The 23,026-nt window shown below is 47.7% G+C and overlaps 1 protein-coding gene across 1 annotated transcript in view; it reads right to left on the bottom strand.

Moving 5' to 3' along the window:
• The window catches only part of YTHDC2 (YTH N6-methyladenosine RNA binding protein C2), a 288,686-nt gene that overhangs the window by 241,687 nt on the left and 23,973 nt on the right, over window positions 1-23,026 (bottom strand). The window contains exon 5 of the mRNA XM_082243691.1: window positions 4,338-4,504. Coding sequence (XP_082099817.1) covers window positions 4,338-4,504 — 167 coding nt within the window. The remainder of the gene's footprint in view (window positions 1-4,337; window positions 4,505-23,026) is intronic.

Genomic DNA, 23,026 nt, shown 5'->3' with positions numbered 1-23,026 from the left:
TCACCTTGTTCAGCAATCCCCCCTTGCATAGAACTCTTTTAGCAGCCGCTCTACAGCATTAGGCAGGGAGAAGTCGGGACTCGGGGGGATTCTTCTACCTCCTACCACCACTGTTAGTACCGACTCTGCCTAATCCACACTGTCAGTGTCTTCTGTATTCCACCCAGTTAAATATCGCGATATACATCATTGAAAAACGAATATCGCAATGTACTTTTTTTCCCCACTATCGTGCAGCCCTAATTCCAGGGTCTCTTGGAGTCTCCCGCAAAGTTACGGGTGGATTTCAAGCCTTTTTCCTGCGAACCAGACGGATGAAAGGGCTGTTTGTGAGCCGAAAAGAAAGGACCCCGCTTACGGCGAGGTCTCTTGGCTTTAGCAACCCGTGTAAGTAATGTACTCTTACCTCTTAAACCCTTAATGATCTCTTCCAAAAGAGGCACCGAACAGACGGTCACCTACAAAAGGAAGATCCGTCAGCACTTTTTTAGAAGCCTGGTCAGCCGACCAGTACTTCAACCAGATCACGTAGCGAAGGATCACCACCGTCACAGAAACCCTGCCGGCCAAGGGGGATGCATCACAAATATACTGCAACCCTTGGATAAACTGATCTGCCAGATGAGAAAGGTAATGATTCCCCTCCAGATCCTGGCGCAAAATCTTACCCAATTCTGTTAAGGTCTGGGATACCAAGGTGATAGCAAACACCGATCTCAACATGGAACCAGCCACGATGAAGAGGTACCGGACCAGAGCCTCAGCTTTTTTGTCAACGGGGTCCTTAAAAGATGGGAAATCCTCCACTGGCAAAAGTGTGGCCTTACTTACCCTGGAAACCTGAGAGTCCACCGATGATGGAACTGTTCGGTTCTTCAAAAGAGACTCCTTAAAAGGGATATCTCCTAGCAAAATGCTTAGGTATTCCAACCATGCGTTTCGGGGAACCCCACTTACTATTGACAATCTTGTCAAAATAGGCAGGAAAGGGAAACACCTTAGTCACCTTGGAAGATTTGCGGGTGCCCAACTGCACCCAAGTCCTCCAGCTTTAAAGTTCACCGCACTGACCCAATCAGGGCCTCCATCAGCGTTTCCATATGCGGCTGCAGAGGACGACGACTCATTCTCACTATTAGAGCACTCAGCGTGCGTGGAGGCAGACCCAGTGGGCTGACTTGTCCACAGCAGCAAATCCACCTCAGAATCTGAGGAAGCAGAGGATACAGGTGAAGGTGGGGTGCACTTCTTTGCCAGGTCTCCTTTGTAGGGCCATATCTACTTTGTGTACTAGTGACTGCAGGGCTCCTGTCATAGTTTTCAGGGCAGACAGACCCAGAAGGTCCCACAGCTTCCAGGAGTGGATCGGGTGGTGAAATGAGCTCCATAGGCTCCATGACCATGAAGAGTTAAACGGAAGCGCACTGCTCAGCAAGAAAAAAATAAAAAAAGAAGAAGAAGAGGTCCCTCCCCCCTGTGCACCGCTGGGGCACCACAAGAATCAGCGCACCCGCGGCGCTGTGTACAGCAGAGGAAGGATAGATAACCCCAGAGACTCACCAACCAAGCTGGAGAGCGCCAAAAACGGTCTGCCACACTGCTGGAAAGAGGAAGAGGAAATGCTGAACTGACACTAAGGCCCCCGCAGCCTCAGCACTGCATCAGACTACAGGAAAATGGCCGCCATTGAAACTATGGGGAAACCAAAAACATGGCCAGTGGACTACACAAACATGGCTGCTGAAGCCCGGAATACAGAGACCACAGCAAAATAGCGACACTGCACGGGACCCCAGGGAAAAAAAAAACTCAGACAACAGGCAGGGACCCTCCCCCAGTACCAAGGTACGGACACCCCCTGCCTCTCCTCCAGCCTAGCTCCATGCCCCCAAAAGGGGCCGGGGGAGGGGACAGGTGAGGGCACCAACTTAGGGAGGAACCCCGCAAAAGAGAAAGGGGAAATACAAGGGGGGACGACACAGAAGGGACCTACCATAGCCAGGGGGGGCCCGCAACGCAACCACCCCAGCAATCATGCAGGGCAGGAGGGGGGGGGGCACTAGTTAATATACCACGGCCTCCAGGTGGGCGCCACTCCCAGCAGTCCACTGCACCATGGTTGTGACCGCTGTCGTGACCAGGGCTATGCGACCTCCCGAGGTGTTTCACTTGCCGGTCAGCCCCCATCCAGTGGGACTATGTGGCTGCCAACTTAGCGCGGAGCTAGTAGTTGAGTCACGCTCGCAGGCCAGACTGGGAAGACCATAAGGATCTAGACTATCCAGTGTGTCGCCCAGTCCAGCTGTTGATGGTAGTTCACACAGGAACAGTGGATTGTAGTTCACAAAGGAACAAAAATAAGAAAAGTAAAAAAGTTTCATTTAAATAGGAAAAAATGCCATGACCGCAGATCCCAGCAGAGAGCCAGGTCCTTACTCCTGACTAGGCAGAAAAAAACTGGAGTCTTACAGCAGGAAGTGATGGTATACGCTCTGGGACTGCCCCAGGGGCTTACCAAAAAGGTTACCATCTAGTCTACTACTGAAGAGAGACATCATAATACCCAAAGGTCTAAAGACTTGAAGCAATGTCTGTCAGTGAACGAAAGAGAAAATATATATTCTGTATGACAGAGGTGGCAAGCAATAGATACTGTCAACTCTACGGTAATGTTAACAATACAACTCTACGGTAATGTTCACAATGGGTCAACAAAACATTTTTTGAATTAATGAAAACAGAAGCTTTTAAAACAAACTGCAGGAAGGTATGACTTAGCATTCTTACTACCCACTGATTTTTATAGCAGTTCATACGCTTCACACTCACACAGTATCAATGCCCAAAGTCAAAAATCGGTGCAATCCCAGTGTCATAAAAAGGAATAAAATGTACATATAACCCCAAGTGGCTGCTGTCACTGAAACCGTGTTTTCACTACACTCAATACATTACAACTTCAAATACAGTGCTGAGCCAATAAAAAAAAAAAAAGATGAAAAACAAACAAACAATCTGTTAAATAATCAAGTGCTGATCAAAACAAAAAAGTATTGTGTGATTCAACCATATAAACCATATATCCATGTGAAACAAAGTCCATAAGGGCTCTTTCACACGGGCTTTCCGTATGTCCGCAAATCATTCTTTTTGCGGATGATTTACGGACATAATGTAAGTCTATGGCATTGCGGATGTCAGCGGAATACCATCCGCTGACATTCGATTTCCTTCCTTTCAGTTCTGTTCCGTTTTTTCGAACGGAACAGAACCCTATTTTTCCTCCGTTCAAAAAATAGAAAGGAAGGAAAATCGGATGTCAGCGGTGTCATCCGCTGACATCCGCAATCCCCATAGACTTACATTAGGTCCGCATATCATCCGCAAACGGATGGGATGATATGCGGACCTACGGAGCGGATGACAAATGTCATCCGCTCCGTGAAAAAAAAAAAAAAAAAAGGACCGCAGCGGAGCTCTCACACGGAAAGCCCGTGTGAAAGAGCCCTAAGTGTGGAAAAGGTGACTTCAGGGGGGGGGGAATAAAAAAAAAAAAAAAAAAAAATCGATCCACCATGAAGTGCAAACGAGCTAGTTCTCGCCTCCACCAGCGCAATTTGGCTGCTCATCTCATATTTGGACCCATGTGGTCAAAATCAGCAGTTCCCCTCTGAGGACATGAGCTTAATCTGGCATGCTGCTTGGGCTCTACTCCTCTGTCACTCACTTTCCCTCCAGCTGGCTCAGTGAGCCTCGATAAAAAATGTTTTGTTCCACATAAAATCAAATGATAAAACACTCGCAAGTATGGCACTTAAGCAGTGCAAGCTGATGAGGCACAAATCAGTCTCTCTCAGACGAGATAGCGGCAATGTGACGTCAGCGTTACCTGCCCATTAAGGTCTAAGGGAGGGTCTAGCAACACAGAGGAACAGGTAAGATCTACTTTTCCATGCCCCCTAGATCTAAACAAGCAGTTAACCCTTGCAAGTGCAGCACCACTGCAAGGAAGAACGTTTTATTTTTCTGTTGTGTTTTAAACAAAAAACGCCTACCCTTGTTTCACAGGTCATTCTGTACACAGTTTATGCTAAGACACCCACAGAAATTCTTGTCTTTTAATTAACTTACATGCAATTAAAGCAGGCAGACCCTCCCACTCAATATTTAAGCTTGGAGCAACATGTCACTTTCAACAGAACTGCAGCAAGTAAGAATCTGCATTGCACATTGCAAAGATCCAATCAATGTGTACAATTGACCTTAAGAAGAGTTTTCTTTAACAAAAGACAGAGATGCACTTTAACATCCCCAATTCATATTTTTACATGGCGTACCGGCTCTCCAGGCGGATCTGAAACCCAATAGTTTGCCCGATTTTCTCGCCTCTTTCAGCAGCCACTCTTTCAGCAACAGCAATTGCAGCCAAACGCCTTGGCTGAGTGCAGAATAAGCGGCATGGCATTCCATGTTTGTAGCAGTCATCCAGTAGAAACTGTGGGATCTAATACAAGGAATAGATTACAGTTAAAATGCACCTTTTATAAATCATAACAGAAAAAAAAAGAGGAATTTTGACTTTCCTGTACATTCTATATCCTGAAGTACAGTAAATAAAGGACACAAGCAGAGTATTCACATACCATGGGTTATAAGCGGAAAGCTTCAGGTGATTGGACATTGGCAAAGCTTTAGAGGACATGCCGCTTGGGTGCCAAGAGTCCTAACTTCTGGAGTAATCAATGCAGTGTAAACCAAGAAATGGAAGGGTAGACTGTTGTCTGTACTGCAAGATATGGAATTTACAGAGAAGTCAAAATTGCTTTTATCCTATTCTTACAGTACAGGTCACAGATGGCATGATCAACCACAGGAAAAGCCCACTTCTTTGCCATATCTTTTTTCCACTGGAGAGAGTTCAGCAAAGACTGGGGGGGGGGGGGGGATTATTGAGCTTTTGAACATTGGCAAGCGTGTTATGTAAAACTTCCTCTTGAATAATGGGAGTCGGGGGAAGAAAAAAAAAAAAGTCTTGACGCAGTCTCCTCAAATACTGCCTTAATATAATCTTCATTTCCTTCAGTGTCTGCATGCTTTAGGACCAGCATATTATAAATACTTTTGAAAGACTATTGGACCTGCATCTCAAAGAACACAATATTCAGATATGGGAAATGAAGAGCATCACTGACACACATACACCTACACAGGTTGAACTGGATGGAATGTGGTCTTTATTCAACCTTAACTTAACTACTATGTAACTATATATGTAATATTGGGATCCAATACCAGTTCAGAAATTGGAATAGAAGGAGGCGTGGAGTTTGAGACCTCGACAAAGATGGGTGAATTAAAAAGGGATTGTAAAAATAAAAAAATAAAAAAAAAAAAACACACACAAACATGCCTATACTTACCTGCCACAAAACCTCCTCTTTTCAGGTCTTTCCCCTCTGTCCAGTGCCCCCGTGGGATGCACTTGTGCGTGCTCGCACCTGAGCCCCGTTGCTGCGTCCATTGACACAGACAGCGGGTCTTGGCCCCGCTCCCTCTTCACTGGCTTCGATTGACAGCACTGGGAGCCAATGGTGCCCCAGCAAAGCCAGCGAGAACCAGAAGTGAGGGGAGAGAAGAGCTTCAAACATGCAGAGCCCAGGTAAGTAAAAGGGGGTTGAGGGGAAAATGCTGACACCTAAACATTTTTTTACCTTAATGCAAGGAATCCATTAAGGTAAAAAAATGTTTAGGCTTTACAACTACTTTAAGACCAGCATAGGTCAAAAGAATTGAAACATAGAAGCAGAGAATTCTGCTTTAGTCAAATAGGTTGCTTGTTGCTTACATGAAACAGAACTAGAATCAGGTGCAGAGCTCAATGTTGTAGCCAGATCTTTCTCCGGTGCAAGGGACACGTCATCACTCTGAGTGTAAGTGATATGCAGGCCTTCACGAGAGCAAATGCTCCCCTGCGATATTGCATTGGCTCCCTTTCATCTGTTCTTCACCATAGCTACAAATGAGGGTATTACCCTGTGGGGTACTCATGGATTAGGGTGTTGGAGCAGGGGATAACTGTCAGGAAGGAGCGCATCGTAACTCTTGTGTAGATCAATCTGTAATAAATATTTGTGGAAAAGGGCGGGAGGAATTGTTGAAGTACCTTATCAGGGCTCTAGGCGGAAGTGGCGTAAAGTGTGCAACCAATGGGGCGACGTGACACATGATCATCCACTTGAGACTAAGCTCTGAGTGGTTGAGTTTTAGGAAGCTTCAAAGGTTTAGGCTGTTAGGTTTGGAATGAACTCGTCTAACCCTATTTTTGCAACAACGGCCACAGATAAAGGGTGACCCAGTGTTACCCGTTCGCAATGCTGGATTATATTATGATCCAGGCTGTGCCCCATTACAGTGGGCATATCCACTAGGGGGGGGTCTTTAGGGTATGGGTTCCATAGTGCGGGACCATGGCCCTAGACCTGTATAGCACCCTAAGGCTGACTCAACACATTACCCCTAGTGCCAAAGTGGGCCCCCAGGCAGGATCCATTGCCTGAAGCAACATTAAGTGCGTACATTTTCATGCGGCCTGGGTATGGCACCCAGGGTTTTACCGAGGTTGTAAGATCCAGAAACACTGCTTCTATGTTGACACTAGAAGACAGTGAGGAGTTAATCGAAGAATCCAAAGATAAAGTAATAAAAAACGAATAAACTAGTTACGAGAACAGTGATTTTCTACATGAAGAAGAGATCTATTAACTTTACAGAACAGCACAAAACCAAGGACTCCAAGAGTGGGGTAGGGTCACACGAGATGTGCCCAGAGGGCATGTCTTGTAAAGCTTTGCCAGTGTTCAATCACCTGAAGATGCATGCCTATAACCCATGGTGTATGATTACAGAAGCCTTTTTCCTGTACTGTACAATTAAGATTCTCTATTATTGTTATATCCTTTTTCAATATTATCATCCAAAATCATTGGAGTGTATGCTTATGATCTTCATTTGAACCTATTCAATAAGCAGAATCATCTCACAACAATCAATTTCACCTCCAGTACAGAGAAAAAGCCATAGTAAAATGAATCCAAATTGGCTTTATAGGTTAAACAATAAAAAATCAGCATAGTGTCTGTAAAGAACTGGATTTTTGTCTTACCGTAAAATCCTTTTCGCTGATGTACATTGAGGGACACAGCTTCATATCTTCTTTGAACAATGCTGCTCTCCTTAGGATTAGGACACTAGGCGGAAAAGGGTTAAAGCTTGACTACGCTTATAGGGCAGTTCCAGGGGGTATACTCCCACTTCCTGCTCTAGGATTTCAGTTTTGTAACAAGCAGTGTCAGAAGAATACATAACCCGACTCCACAGAGGGGTGGGTGGGTGCTGTGTCCATCAATGAACATCAGCGAAAAGGATTTTAAGGCAAGACAAAAATCCAGTTCTCTTTCGCTCACTGATGGACACCGCTTCATATCTTCTTTGACCGATAGGACGTCCCAAAGCAGTACTTTGCGGCCAAACGTAGAATCTGCAGATGTGAAAACATCCACCTTGTAAAACTTGGTGAATGTGTGCACAGACGACCAGGTGGCCATATTCTGACCGTTAATAGAATAAGGCTCCATTTGGAAATGGTCAGAGCAGATGCAGCCTGCCCCTTATGAGAACCATCCCTAAGGACAAACAAGGAATCAGATGCAAATCGACTCAGTCTCCGCCAAGTACACCTTGATGGCCCAAACCACATCCAGGAAAAGCAAGACAATTTCTTTTGGATGTTTTGGCTTAGGATACAATGAAAAGAATGGAAAAAGCGGGGGGAAAAATTGACTTTCTAGGCACGATAGACTTAAAATAAAACCCTTTTATTGTTGATTAACATAAAATCAGAGGACAGAACCCCCTATAGGGGGAAATACTGGTGAATCAAAGTACACATATAACACGACAAAATATACCATGCCAATAAGGCATAAGCATACAAATGGTTTACAGAAATTGCATATTAGAAACAAGATGGTAGATGAGGACGCTATACGTTACATCCAACATGACTCGGAACCAATGTCAAGGGCAACGCAGAGCGTCCTTTGATGGAGTGGATACAACTTGCACATAGGGGAAGGTTCATGTAGCCAGATGCCCTACATGTTTCGCTTAAAGTTCAAGCTTCTTCCGGAGCTATTAGGATACAAGTTCTGTGTGGCAAGATGAACCAAAATTTATGAAACAGCAAATATGTGTGCAATAATCGCAAATCTAGGTCAGTACATCAGACTGACTGACAATTATATTACATTTCATGCAACTTACAAAATCATACAAAAACATTTTTTATAAAAATAAACAAGCAAAATAAACAATTACACAATCAACACAACACATGGTAAAGGTAACACAAGTGAGGGGGGAGTGGGAGGTAAAACTCACCATATGCACCCAGAGGGTGGCTGATGACTAAAAGGGCGACGCCCAAAACAATCGCGTGAGCAAAACGGGGCCGATGTGGGGAACGGAGAGACATACAAGCAGTTGGCAGAATATAATAATAAAAAACCTTAGTGGAGTTATACCTACCCCTATAAAGGCAGATGTGGTATTCACAGTAGCCATAGTATAAGCAAAGGCGAGGTAGACAGAATATCAAGCATATACGGGGGACGATCTGCAGAGGCAGGTCTGAGAGATATATTGCTGTGAACAGATTAGACAAAGTGCTTGTCTAAATAATAGGCCAAACGGCGGTAACCTAGAATAGGAGGGAAAGAGAAGTTGGCAGAGAGTGAGATATACTGTTGATAGTTACACAAGGTAAAAACCAAGAAGGAACCACCTCCTGGATGGTGAAACGCCAGAAAAGCATGCGGGGGAGCCCAAAGGGGAGTAAATACCCAGTAGGGGCATATAGCTGACACAGCATGCACAGCCCTCCAAGGTGTATAGAGAGAAAATAGGTAGAACCAGTGCACAGTCAGATAGCCAACACCTGAGATAGTGGAGTAGCATAGGGTTAATGCCTTATGAATAAGTAAAGGGCATAGATGTAAACCAACCAGTGTAGCCAAAGGGTGAGCACTTACCAATGGGGAGCAAAGACACACTTAGTCCAAGATAGAACTAGTCCCTCTGGTAGAAAAAGCCTATCAGTGGGTGATCAGGTTATTAGAGGCTCACAGCTTAGGCAGGTAGGAATACATATATGGATAGACAGGACTCGAGACCAGGACACAGATAGTTACCATTCAGTATATCCTCCGTGTATGCCTCACAGAGCCACAGATCAAATACCCCGGATGGGGATAAACCACCATAGAGGAGGCGTAGAAAGTGCCTCCTTTATAGCGCCGCCGTTCCCGGGTGGTGAGCCACCGGATGTGACGTCACCCAAACCCCGGCCATCAATCCCGCGCATGCGCCGAGCACCAGCGTATCAGGGGGATAGGAGCCGCCGGGAAAGCGAGACACGGAAGGGGAGGAGCCCAAAAGGAGTACCCGAAGGCAGTCCAATGGGCTCGCTACGCCACACACAGCACCATCCAGAGGTGGAGGCGCCCTGTGTGGTTACCTGGCCGCACATTGGTCCCCATAATTCGCCCAAATGACTGATCAAAGCGCAGCAGCGCCACCAAGTGGAGTCAATGTACACTCAGCCCTCACTAGGTACAATACAAACAGAGAAATATAATAATCAAATGAGCCACGGGTCACACAGGAGTGGAAAACAATACATAGGATATAATGAAGGCAACACAATGTCTTCATTTAAGTAGAACCCCGAAAGGACCTTAGGAAGGAACGACTGACAGGGACGTAGCACCACTTTGTCCCTGTGAACCACCAGGTAAGGCGACAGACAGGACAACGCAGCCAGCTCAGAGACCCTGCATGCAGAAGTAATAGATACCAAGAAAGCCACTTTCTGTGACAAGGTAAGCAGAGGAATTTCATGAATATTTTCAAAGGAAGGTTTTTGAAGAACCGACCGTACCAGATTAAGATCCCGGGGGGGGGGGGGGGGGGCACAAGGGACCATACCGGAGGAGCCAAGTGGCGAACCCCCTGAATGAAGGTGTGAACCAAGGAATTTGTGGCCAACGGCCGCTGCAGGAAAATGTGCTGAAATCTGGCACTTAATAGTGCCCAGGGCCAAACTTTGATCTGCACCACTTTGTAGAAACTCCAGCAGGCGTGATACTGAAAAGGAATGGGGAGAAACCCCCCTGCCCCCCCCCCCCCCCCGAGACTCACACCAAGTAGTGTATGCCTTCCAAACTCGATCGCAAATGACGCGTGAGACCAACAGGTCCACATCGGGTGTCCTCCACTGGAGACACAGTTGTTGAAAACACTTCTGGGTGAAGGAAATATTGGCCCGGACTCCGGGCCTGCCGACTAAGGTGGCCCACCTGCCAATTATCCACCACTGGAATGTACAGAAGAAAAACAAAAAGGAAAAAAGTTCAGTTTAAAAAAAAGGAAAAAATGTCAGGACCATAGATTCCAGCAAGGAGCTAGGTCCTTACTCCTGACTAGGCAGAAAAAAAAAAACTGAGATCCTAGAGCACGAAGTGGGAGTATACCACCCTGGGACTGCTCTATAGGCATAGTCAACCTTTGGTAACCCTTTTCCGCCTAGAGTCCTACTCCCAAGTAGAGCAGTATAACCCATCGGTCCAATCCCAGAAGCCGACTCTTCAGTAGAAACGCGTCGGGGGAGCCAGCCGTGCTGCTACAGGTCCCAGATCGCACTGCAGGCGACCGCGACTTCTGAGCATTTTGCTGTTAACCTCAAAGGATGTTTGTAAGTGTTTTTACCATTTTTTATTCAATAAACCGTGGGTAACGCACTATCAGTCCTTCCACTTTATTGTGGCCCTCCTGCTGGCAATTCTACCTGTGGAAGCCTCCAGACCCATAAAAAGATACCGGGAAGCTCCGTCCACCCATCCATCCCTCTGGATATTTTATCAAGTGTGGCCGTTTGACTGGACTCCCTGGTACCACAGCATATGCTCCATTCTCTCTCCATTTTGGTAAGAGTCCATTCACATCACTGAGTGTCATCTTAAAGTGGATAAAATATACTTACCTTACTTCCTTCTTCCTTGGCCGCGGCCCGTCGTCGCTTCCTGGCTCTGCAATGATTCCTGGGAGCTAAACGTCATCGCTCCCAGGAATCATTGCGCCTGCCCCGACGTCAGTTCCGGGGCGCGCGCGTCATCCCCTTCTAAACAGCTTCTGGGCATGCCGCGCGTGCACCGGAAGTGACGGCGGGGCCGGCGCAGGGCATCGTGGGACCGAAGAAGGCAGAAGAGGACGCCGAAGAGGATCGCGCTGGCTTCAAGCTGCCCACATCTGAGATGGCAGCGCTGGACAAGACTTTTTCAAGGTAAGTATTTGTCCTAACAGGTAAGTGCAACCCGGGACAGATCAGAGGCTAGCCATTGTGGAATGCACTAGCCCTGACTGTCCCGGGGGTATTTAAAAAAAAAAAATCCAGGGTGGAACTCCGCTTTAAGTTTTCAGTTTTTGCACCAAGTCACGTTTTACTGGATTATTGTTTTGGTAAGAGGTTAATTCACCTATCACCAATCAAGTTGGTCCGTTTTACATGCATCACCTTTGGAACACTCCCCTTCAGATGGAATAGACTCATTGTTTTGTGCATTGTTTTTGGATTTTTTCACATATGGACAATGTTTATTGTTTTATTGTTTAGTAATAGCGCACTTTTGTAATTTGTTACAATTTTTTTCACACATTCACTTCTTCACAGTGCTGCTTTTACACTTTCATATTGGTTCGCGCACCTTTTTTCATTATCATACCGCTTGATAAACCCTTATCGCTTGAACCACATCCAGAGTGCAAGGCAACTTCCTTGGGATGCTGAGGCTTAGGACATAGAGAAGGCAACACAATTTCTTCACTGAGAGGAAAATCCGACACCACCTTAGGAAGAAATGACGGATCAGGTTGGAGCACCACTTTATCTCTGTGGACCACCAAATAAGGCTAACGACAAGACAGACCTGCCAACTCAGACACTGGGCAGAAGTAATTGCCACCAGAAAGGCAACCTTCTTGGATAAAGAAATAAGAGAAATCTCCCTAATGTTCTCAAAAGAAGGCTTTTGAAGAACGTACAAACCCAGATTGAGATCCCATGGAGGCAACGGAGTATCTCCGCGGGGGAGCCAGACGACGCACCCCCTGAATAAAGTTGCAAATCAGGGCATTAGCAGCCAACGGACGTTGGAAGTAAATGGCCAGGGCTGACACTTGGCCCTTGATAGTGCCCAAAGCCAACCGCTGCTCAACTCAACCCCTTTTTGCAAAAAGGCCAAAACCCTAGCTATAGAAAACAAGCGAGGATGCAGCTGCAGCGATTCACACCAGGAAAGGTACGATTTCCACGTACGATAGATAGATATTCCTGGACGTCGACTTCTTGGCTTTCAAAAGTGTAGAAATCACTGAGTCAGAAAGACCTCTACCCCTCAGCCCCTCGCTTTCCACAGCCATGCCATTAAAGCCAGCGACCGTAAAGCAGAATGGAAGATCGGTCCCTGGGACAGCAGATCCTCCCGCAGAGGAAGTCCCCACGGAGGATCGATGACCATTTTTACTAGGTCTGCGTACCAAGACCAACGAGGCCAGTCAGGGGCCACCAGAACGTCCGGAATTCATTCCAACACCACCTTGCAAAGAAATATTGTCAGGAGCTTGAGCGGAGGGAAGGCATAAATCAGCCGATACTGGCTCCAAGGAGCCACCAAAGCGTCTGTGGCATGGATTTTTCTGTTGAGGCGAGATGCAAACAAACAAATACACCTCCGGAGTCCCCCCACCGGGCACACAGGAGATTAAACCCCTCCAGATGAAGGGACCACTCCCCATATACAGCACCTGGCGACTCAGGTAATTCGCTTGCCAATTCTCCACACCCGGAATGTAGACTGCATAGAGCCAGAACATTGTCTTCTGCCCATACCAGAATCTCGGCCACCTCCTTGGCCAACAGGACACTCGTGGTGCCCCATTTACGATTGATGTAAGCCACAGCCGTGGCATTGTCCGATTGTATCTGAATCGGAAAACCGCATAGCTGACATGTCCAGTGGAATAGGCAGAGCTTGATCACTCTGAGCTTCAGAATATTGTTCAGCAAGGAAGACTCTGTCGACCAAGTCCCCTGAGCACAGAGCTTTCCCAGCACTCCACCCCAGCCCGACAGGCTGGCGTCCATGGTGACCACCATCCAGAACAGCGGCAGGAAGGACTTGCCCTGACACAAAGAAGGCAACTGGATCCACCAGGATAGAGCCAACCTCGTGAGATGGCTCAAACATTCCATTTTGCAAGAATCTCCTTTTGCAGAGGCCTCAAGTGAGTCTGAGCAAAAAAAGGGACCGCCTCGAAGGTCGATACCATCAGACCCAGGGCTCTCATGCAAGTCCGTAGGGAAGACTGATCGGTTTCCAACAGCAACCTGATCGCCCCCTGCAACTTCTGAAGTTTTTCCAAAGGAAGAAAGACCTTCACCAAGGTGGAGTTTAGAGTCAGCCCCAGATAAGTCACCTGTTCAGAGGGCGTCAGAGAAGATTTTTTTTAATGATCATCCACCCGAAATCCTGAAGGGTCTGAACTCCCAAGATCGCAATCCCTCTCGGACGTAACAAGGCCAACACCGGGGCCAGGGCCTTGGTAAAAACTCTGGGAGCAGAGGCGAGACCAAAGGTTAACGCCACAAATTGAAAATGCTCTTCTGCCACCACAAAGCAGAGGAATTGCTGGTGTCCTCGAAGATGGGGACGTGCAAATACACATCCTGGATATCGATGGAGGCCAGAAAATCCCCGATTCAAAGATGCCACCTCCAACCGAATGGACTCCATTCAAAACTTCGCACCCACACAAAGCGGTTCAGAGCCTTTAGATCCAGGATTGGACGCACCTTGCCCTCCTTTCTGGGCACTGTGAACAGGTTGGAATAGAAACCTTGAAAAGCGTTCCTGTGGAGGAACCAGCACAATCACTCCTTGAGCAAGGAGATCCTGCACAGCCTCCCGGATATCCTTCAAAGGATCCGGAGACAGACGAAGATTTGTCTGAAAGAACCTGTCCGACGGCTGGGACCAAAATTTGATCTAGTACCCAGAGCGAATCAGTTTGTGAACCCACTTGTCTTAAACAAAGGAAATCCAGGATTCCTGGAAGAAGCACAGACACCCTTCCACCCCAGAAACGGGTGAGTGCGCCACTTCATGCTGAAGAGGAGTTGTCCGCAGAACCGGACTGACTGGTCTTTGGCTTGCCCTAGGGCTTCTTAGTCCCTCCAGAAGCTCTGAACGGCTTACCTTTTTCTTGCGCCCTGGAGGCACACAAAGAAAAATGTCTATGAGTGGTGAAGGAAGGTCCCCGCTTATTATGAGGTGCTTTACCTTTGGAGGATTGAGGTAGAAGAGTACTCTTCACACCAGTCAGAACCTTGATCAACTCATCCAGCGAGTCACCAAATAATCACTCTCCCAGAAAAAGGAAGATCTGTTAAGGCCTTCTTGGAAGCCTGGTCAGCCGACTAGCTCTTCAGCCAATCCATGCATCTTAAGGCAATCCTCACAGCGGAGACTCTGTCCACCAGGGGAGCTGCATCCAATCCAAGGACGCATCACACAGGAACACTAGGGCCTGCGCCATCTGGTCCATAAGTTCCATCAGCTCCGGGGGAGCTATGTCAGGATGCAAGTTCCCTTTCAAAACATTCACCCATTCCATAACCGTCTGACACCAAAACAGACACAAAAACCGGTTTCAGGATAGAACCCGCCAACACATGAAGATGGCGGGAAAGGGATTCCACCCGCCTGTCCACCAGAACCGTAAAAACCTGGGAATCTTCCACAGGCACTATAGTAGATTTGTTCAACCAGGAAACAGGATGATCCACCTTAGGAGGTACCGTCCAACAGTTAGAAACCGTCTCAGCAAAGGGATAATGGCGTTTAAAGCGCTTAGGCACCACTAGCACGTGCCGGCATTGTTCATTAACAATATCATGAATATTCTCGGGACAAGGGAAAGGTTCCCTTACTGAAAGGTTCCCTTACTGAAACAATCAGGGCTTCCACCAAAGCGCGTTCCTGCGCTGCAGCTGAAGAGGTCCTCTTCACCATCCGATGGCAAGGACAGTGACTCCTCAGGTAGGGGGGCGCCCGTGGCTACCATATCAGTGTCGGAATCAGAGGACTCCACCAATGATGGTAAAGGCAGTGGGCGTTTGCGGGTGGTAACCTTTTTATAACAAAATCGACCTTGGGTCGCCAGGCTTTCCAGTGCTGCTGAAATCGCAGGCCAGCGACTGCGATCTGGAAGGTCCAGTAGTCGCACAAAGGGGGTCTGAGGGTGAAATCCCTACCTGGGATTCCATAGTAATTCAACAGAAAAAAAAAAAAAAAAGGAGTATTGTCACTAAAAGCGCTGATAGCTGTCCCCACCGCCGATTACAGCGGATTGCGGAGTCCCCTTTAAATATATACAGATAGAGTGCGCAGGGATATGCCCACAAAGACCCCAGTACTTTACCACCTTCACAGAAACCCTCCTGAATCGGCCTGTGCAGCAGGAAGTGAGAGTCGCATGAAAGGACATCAGCCTGGTATGCGAAAGGTCACGCTGCCTGTGTAGCTCCATAGGGCTACACAAAAATGGCTGCCAATGCAAATTAATAGGAAGGACAGGGAAAATAGCTGCCCCATACAAGTCAATGGGGGAAAAAAAAAAAAGGTTATATTGCCCACACTAAGGATGGCGGCCCCCACGGCGCATCATGCGGTCAGGGACCCCCAAACCCAGCAGGAAAAGGTACCATTTACACCACCCCCCCTTCCCCAGGCATCGCAACAATAGCGTCCCAAGGGGAGGGAGAGGGGGGCAGGGCACAAGGCCGGGTAGTCTGACAGGCCAGGGGGATCTGGAGCTGCTGATGTTTGAGGAGGACTTAGATTTTGTGGGGATAACTGAGACTTGGTTTGACAGCTCTCATGAATGGATGGCAACCATTCAGGGGTATTCCCTTTATCGCAGAGATAGAGAGGGTAAAAAAGGAGGAGGAGGGGTATGTCTGTATATTAAGAACAGTGTACAGGTAAATATGAGGGATGATATTAATAATGGAGCTATGGACGAAGCAGAATCCCTATGGGTAGAGCTTCAAAGGGAAGGCACGGTGGGGAAGGTAATATTGGGCGTATGCTATAGGCCCCCCAACCTGAGGGAGGAGGGGGAGGCGGACCTCATTTTACAGATAAGATTGGCAGCAAGGATGGGAAATGTCATTATAATGGGGGACTTTAATTATCCAGATATAGACTGGGCAGAAGGAACCGCACACTCAGCCAAGGCTAGGCAGTTCCTAAATGTTTTGCAGGACAATTTCATGGGTCAGATGGTGAATGCACCGACGAGAAAAAATGCAGTACTTGACCTACTGATTACCAACAATACAGACCTGCTCACGGATATAGAAATACGGGACAACTTAGGAAACAGTGACCATAGGTCGATAAGTTTCAGTATTAATTACAGTTATAGGAAGCAGAGGGGCAATATAAGGACACTGAATTTCAAAAGAGCCAATTTCCCTAAACTGCGCTCGCTGCTAGAAAATATCAATTGGGATAGAACCCTGGGAACAAAGAACACGGAGGAAAAATGGGAGTGCTTCAAGAGCATACTTAACGAGGGGATTGACCAGTGCATTCCAAAGGGAAATAAATTTAAAAGAGCAAAATTAAACCCTGGGAGCCTAAACTGCAACATAAAAATGTATATTAGTGCTAAAGATAAGGCCTTCAAAAAATACAAGACTGAGGGGTCATTAGCAGCATTTAAGCATTACAAAGAGTGTAATAAGAAATGTAAAGACGAAATCAGGGCGGCTAAAATAGAACACGAGAGACATATAGCGGAGGAGAGTAAAAAGAACCCCAAGAAGTTCTTTAAGTATATAAACAGTAAGAAAGAGAAGCCAGAACACATTGGCCCCATAAAAGATGACAAAGGAAATATGGCCACTGAGGACAGAGAAAAGGCGGAAGTGTTAAATCATTTCTTCTCTTCAGTCTTCACAAAAGAATCGGGGGGCTACACGAACCTAGCTTGTAAGGCCGAACTAAACAACACACCTCAGGAAATGCCGCCATGGCTAACAGAAGATAGACTTAGAACTAAACTAGAGAAACTTAACATAAATAAATCACCGGGACCGGATGGCTTGCACCCGGGGGTTCTTAAAGAGCTCAGCCAGGTGATTGCCAGACCATTATTCTTGATCTTTAAGGATAGTTTACAGACGGGTATGGTGCCAGCTGATTGGAAAAAAGCCAACGTGGTACCAATATTTAAAAAAGGGCCGAGATGTATCCCGGGGAACTATAGGCCGGTCAGCCTAACATCGGTAGTCTGCAAGATTTTGGAGGGGATGTTAAGGGACCACATATAAGACTTTAGTAATGAAAACTGTATTATTAGTAGCAATCAGCATGGATTTATGAAAAATCGTTTTTGCCAAACCAATCTATTAACCTTCTACGATGAAGTGAGCTGCCACCTAGATAAAGGAAAGCCTGTGGATGTGGTGTATCTGGACTTTGCAAAGGCCTTTGACACCGTTCCCCACAAACGCTTACTGTACAAACTAAGGAAGGTAGGTATGGACCATAAGGTGAGTACCTGGATAGAGAACTGGATCCAGGGGAGAGTTCAGAGGGTGGTGATTAATGGGGAGTACTCTGATTGGGCGGGTGTGGAAAGTGGGGTCCCCCAGGGTTCTGTCCTGGGACCAATCCTGTTTAATTTATTCATAAATGATCTAGAGGGGATATCTAGTACAATCTCAGTATTTGCAGATGATACTAAACTAAGCATGCCAATATCTTCTATGCAGGATGTGGAAACCTTGCAAGCGGACCTGAACAAAATAACGGGGTGGGCAACTACATGGCAGATGAGGTTTAATGTTGAAAAATGTAAAGTAATGTACTTTGGGGCCAAAAACCAGAAAGCAAGCTACTCACTAGGGGGGGAGCCTCTGGGTGAGTCTAGGATGGAAAAAGACTTGGGGGTACTGGTAGACAACAGGCTTGGCAGTGGCATGCAATGCCAAGCCGCTGCAAGTAAAGCCAACAGAATACTGGGATGTATAAAAAAGGGGATTCACTCCAAAAATAAAGAGATTATTCTCCCACTCTACAAGACTCTGGTCCGGCCACATCTGGAGTATGCTGTCCAGTTCTGGGCACCGGTCTTCAGGAAGGATGTGCTGGAACTGGAGAGAGTCCAGAGAAGGGCAACAAAAATAATTAGGGGAATGGAGGACATCAGCTATGAGGAAAGACTGCAAGCACTGAACCTATTCTCTCTGGAGAAGAGACGACTGAGGGGGGATATGATATCAATGTACAAATACTGTACTGGCGACCCTAGCATAAGGAACAAACTATTCAGAGAAAGGAGATACAATAAGACACGTGGCCACTCACTAAAACTAGAGGAAAGGCGGTTTAACCTTAAAATGCGTAAGGGGTTCTTCACTGTAAGAGCGGTAAGGATGTGGAATTCTCTTCCACAAGCAGTCGTATCAGCAGGGAGCATTGATAGTTTCAAAAAACTGTTAGATGGGCACCTTAGAGACCACAACATACAGGGTTATACAATGTACGGTTAAAAGCAAACACACACACACATCATAGGTTGAACTGGATGGACTGAGGTCTTTTTTCAACCTCACCAACTATGTAACTATGTAACTATGTAACTATGATCTTTAAGTCCAGGTCCCATTATCCCCAGGAGAGGGCCCACGTCCCCGTCCCCCCCCCCCCCCAAGACCACCAAGGGACAAGGGGGGGCTACATTTACTTACCATACCATGGACCGGGTGAGCTCCGCTCCGGACAGACCACCTCCCACCCGGAGTGGGGGTGCTGCCAGCTGAGGGGTACGCTGTGACTCAGGGCGGTCCAGGTCATCGCATCCCAGCGAGACATCCACTCGCAGACTCGTCCCCATCCAAAAAGGGGCTCAGTCGTGGCGAGGCCAAGTGTTGGCCTATAACCTGCTCACGCTCATAGGCCAGGCTGGGAGACCTTAAGGATCTAGATTATTCAGTGCAAAACCTCAGCCGGCATTGCTTGTAGATAACCAGGAGGATCCCCCTGAACACTAACTAGCAAAGTGAGTAAAGACAAATGAAACAAAAAATTGTTAAAATAATAAAAAAAACTGAGACCGAAGTCCCAGCAGGAAACCAAGGTCCTACTCCTTCACTAGGCAGAAAAACTGTTTTGCTGGAGCAGGGTGTGTGGAGTTATGCCTATAGGGACAGCCTCGTGGCCGTGGTGAATTGCTTTTTTTTCCCTGCCTAGTACTACTCCTGCAGGGGGCAGCATAACCCAATGGTCTAAGTATAAGAGCTGCGTCTGTCAATGGAGGATAGAGAAAAATATAATTTTTGTAAGAACTTACCGTAAAATTATTTTCTCTGAGTCCTGACAGTCGCCGCCCACTCATACAATCTGCACGTCTGGGTATTGACCTTCTCCATAGGAGGAAGCTAGGCAGAAGATTTTGTTAGAATATTCACAAAAACTTTGTATAGACACACCTACAGGTGTGTTCCTCAGGTCCAATACCCCAAGCTAGCCTCATTCCCAATTCAGTTTGGTAGCCAGCAGTATAGAGATCCACAAACCCCACAAAAGGGGCGGGGGCAACGACTGTCAGAGGACTCCGAGAAAAGAATTTTATGGTTAAGTTCTTAAAAAAATTCTATTTTCTCTTACGTCCTCTGACAGTCGCCGCCCACTCATACAATCTGCACGTCTGGGACGTCCTAAAGCAGTGTAGATGTGGGGTGGGGGGGGGGGTGGGAAAACGTAACCGTCAAAAAGGCAACGCAGCACCCAGGTCAGAGAAAATAACCTTTTCTTAACCAGAAAGGTAAAACACTGGGCAACAAGAAAGCTCAACAGGAGCGAAAGCCCAGGAAAACAAACAAAAAAGGGAAAAACCCCCAAAAAGGAGGAGACAGGCCAAAAACTACCCTGTCTCTGCTAAGGTACTGCCGCACTCAAAACTTTGCAGCCAAAAGAGGCATGCGCTGATGCCAAGACATCAAGTTTGTAAAATTTGGCAAAGCTATGCACGGACGACCAAGTCACTGCCTTGCACACCTGGGTCACCGACGCCTGATGGCGGAAGGCCCAAGACGCACTAACCGCGCTAGTAGAGTGTGCTGTGACAGGGAAAGGTGGAACCTGATCCCGAATTGAATAGGCCTGCACAATAGTCTGCCTGATCCATTTAGAAATGGTTGCCGCAGACGCAGCCATACCCTTCCGAGGTCCCTCAGGAAGCACAAAAAGACAAACTTTCTGAAGGATTCAGTAGACGACAGGTAAACCCTGATCACCTGGACCACATCCAAGGAATGCAAGGCAAACTCCTTAGGATGCTTAGGCTTCGCACACAGCAAAGCCAAGACAATGTCCTCGTTGAGATGGAAGTCAGAAACCACTTTCGGAAGAAAGGACTGATGAGGTCGCAAGACCACTTTATCCCTATGAACAACCAGATAGGGGGAGCGGCAAGACAGGGCCTCCAACTCCGACACTCTGCGAGCAGATGTGATCGCCACCAGAAAGGCAACTTTACGTGATAGCACCGGCAGAGGAATCTCCCAGATGTTCTCAAAGGGAGGACGTTGCAAAACGGACAGAACCAAATTCAGGTCCCAAGGGGGTAAGGGTGCCCTCCTAGAAGGAGCCAAATGACGCACCCCTTGAATGAAGGTGCGGATCAAGGAATTCAACGCCAAGGGGCGCTGAAAGAGAATGGCCAGTGCAGACAACCGGCCCTTTATAGTGGTCAGCGCAAGACGCTGCACCACACCAGTTTGCAGAAAAGCCAACACTCTCTCCACCGAAAAGGAGCGTGGATGGAACTCCTGCGACTAGCACCAGGCGAAATAAGCCTTCCAGGTATGATAATAAATCTTACCAGAAGAGGCCTTCCTGGCCTTGAGCAAGGTAGGAATGACCGCCGACGAGAGACCTCGGTCTCTCAAGACCTGGCTTTTAACAGCCACGCTGTCAAAGCCAGCGACTGTAAAGCAGGATGGAAGATCGGTCCCTGAGACAGGAGATCGTCTCTTAGCGGGAGCCACCAGGGAGGTTCGATGACCAAGTGCATGATGTCCGCGTACCAAGACCGGCGCGGCCAGTCTGGGGCCACCAGAATCACCAACCTCAGTTCCGAAACCAACCTGCGAAGGAATCTGGACAACAATTGACTGATGTGAATGTACAATGTATATGTAAAGCGCTGTGTAAATTGACAGCGCTATACAAGTACCTGAAATAAATAATAAATCGGGGGAAAGGCATAAATCAGCCAATACCGAGTCCACGGCACTACCAACGCGTCTGAGGGTCGCTCGTTCTTGCCACGAACGTTCCCACCTTGTTGTTGAGACGAACAGATCCACATCCGGGGATCCCCACCACGCACACAGCATCTGAAACACCTCTGGGTGGAGGGACAATTCCCCTTGGTCCAGGGTCTGGCGATTCAGATAGTCCGCCTGCCAGTTCTCCACACCTGGAATGTTAACTGCCGAAATCGCCGGGACCTGCGTCTCGGCCCATGACAGAATCTCGGCCACTTCTTTGGCCGCCCGGGCACTCCTGGTGCCCCCTTGGTGATTGATGTAAGCCACCTCAGTTGCGTTGATCCGACCAACAGAGCAAACAGAGCCTGAGTGCACGCAGTTCCAAGACAATTATCGGTAGGGAGGATCCCCCCTCCGACCAAGTGCCCTGGGCAGACAAGTTGCCCAGAAACTCCACCCCAGCCCGACAGGCTGGCGTCCGAAGTGACCACCTTCCATAGCAATGGACGAAAGGACTTGCCTTCCGTCAATCCGGAGACTGGAGCCACCACAGGAGATCCGATCTGACTTTCGGGCTCAAGGAGATCCTCCTTTCCAAAGAATGAGGATGTCTGTCCCACCGGACCAGAATCTCCGCTTGAAGAGATCTCGTGTGAAACTGTGCAAATGGGATCGCCTCGAAAGCCGACACCATCAAGCCCAGGGACCGCATGTAGGTCCGAAGCGAGGAGAACTCGTTGTCCCTGAGGGACCTGACCTCTTCCTGCAGGATCCGGAGTTTGTCCTCCGGAAGAAAGACCTTCGTCTGGGCAGAGTCCAGAATCATCCCCAGGTAACAGAAGGGGAACAGAAGGGGACAAGGTCGACTTCTGAAAATTGATGGTCCAACCGAACTCCTGGAGCATCTGAACCGTGAGCGACAGATCGCGCAACAGAGGCACTGGAGCTCGACCTTAATAGGAGATCGTCCATGTAACTGAGGATGGCAATCCCCTGTACCCGCAACAAGGCTAGAAACAGGAGCCAAAACTTTGGTAAAAACCCTTGGAGCCGAAGCGAGGCCGAAAGGCAACGCCACGAACTGATAGTGCTCCTCCGCTATTGCGAATCGGAGGTACCTTTGATGACCCTCCTAAATAGGGATGTGTAGATACGCCTCCTTGAGGTCTATGGAAGCCAGGAAATCCCCTGGACTCAGATGCCACCACCGACCGGAGGGACTCCATTCAGAACTTCTGAACCCGCACAAAGCGGTTTAGAAACTTTAAGTACAGAATCGGACGCACCTTGCCCTCCTTTCTGGCCACTGAACAAATTTGAGTAAAAACCCAGAAACCTGTCCCGCTGTGGAACCGGGACAACCACCCCTTGGGCGATGAGATCCTGAACCGCCCGATGGAGATCTCGGAAACGATGTGGGGTCAAATGCAGATTTGAGGGAAAGAATCTGTCTGCTGGGCGTGATCGAAAAACTCGATCTTGTACCCTGACCGAATGAGTTCTTAAACCCACCTGTCCTGAATCTTGGTCAGCCAAGGCTCGGGAAAATAGCGCAGATGTCCCCCC

Source organism: Pelophylax lessonae (genome assembly GCF_965119305.1).
Source record: "Pelophylax lessonae genome assembly, chromosome: 1".
Lineage (NCBI taxonomy): Eukaryota > Metazoa > Chordata > Amphibia > Anura > Ranidae > Pelophylax > Pelophylax lessonae.
This window is presented reverse-complemented; position numbering and strand designations above follow the sequence as displayed.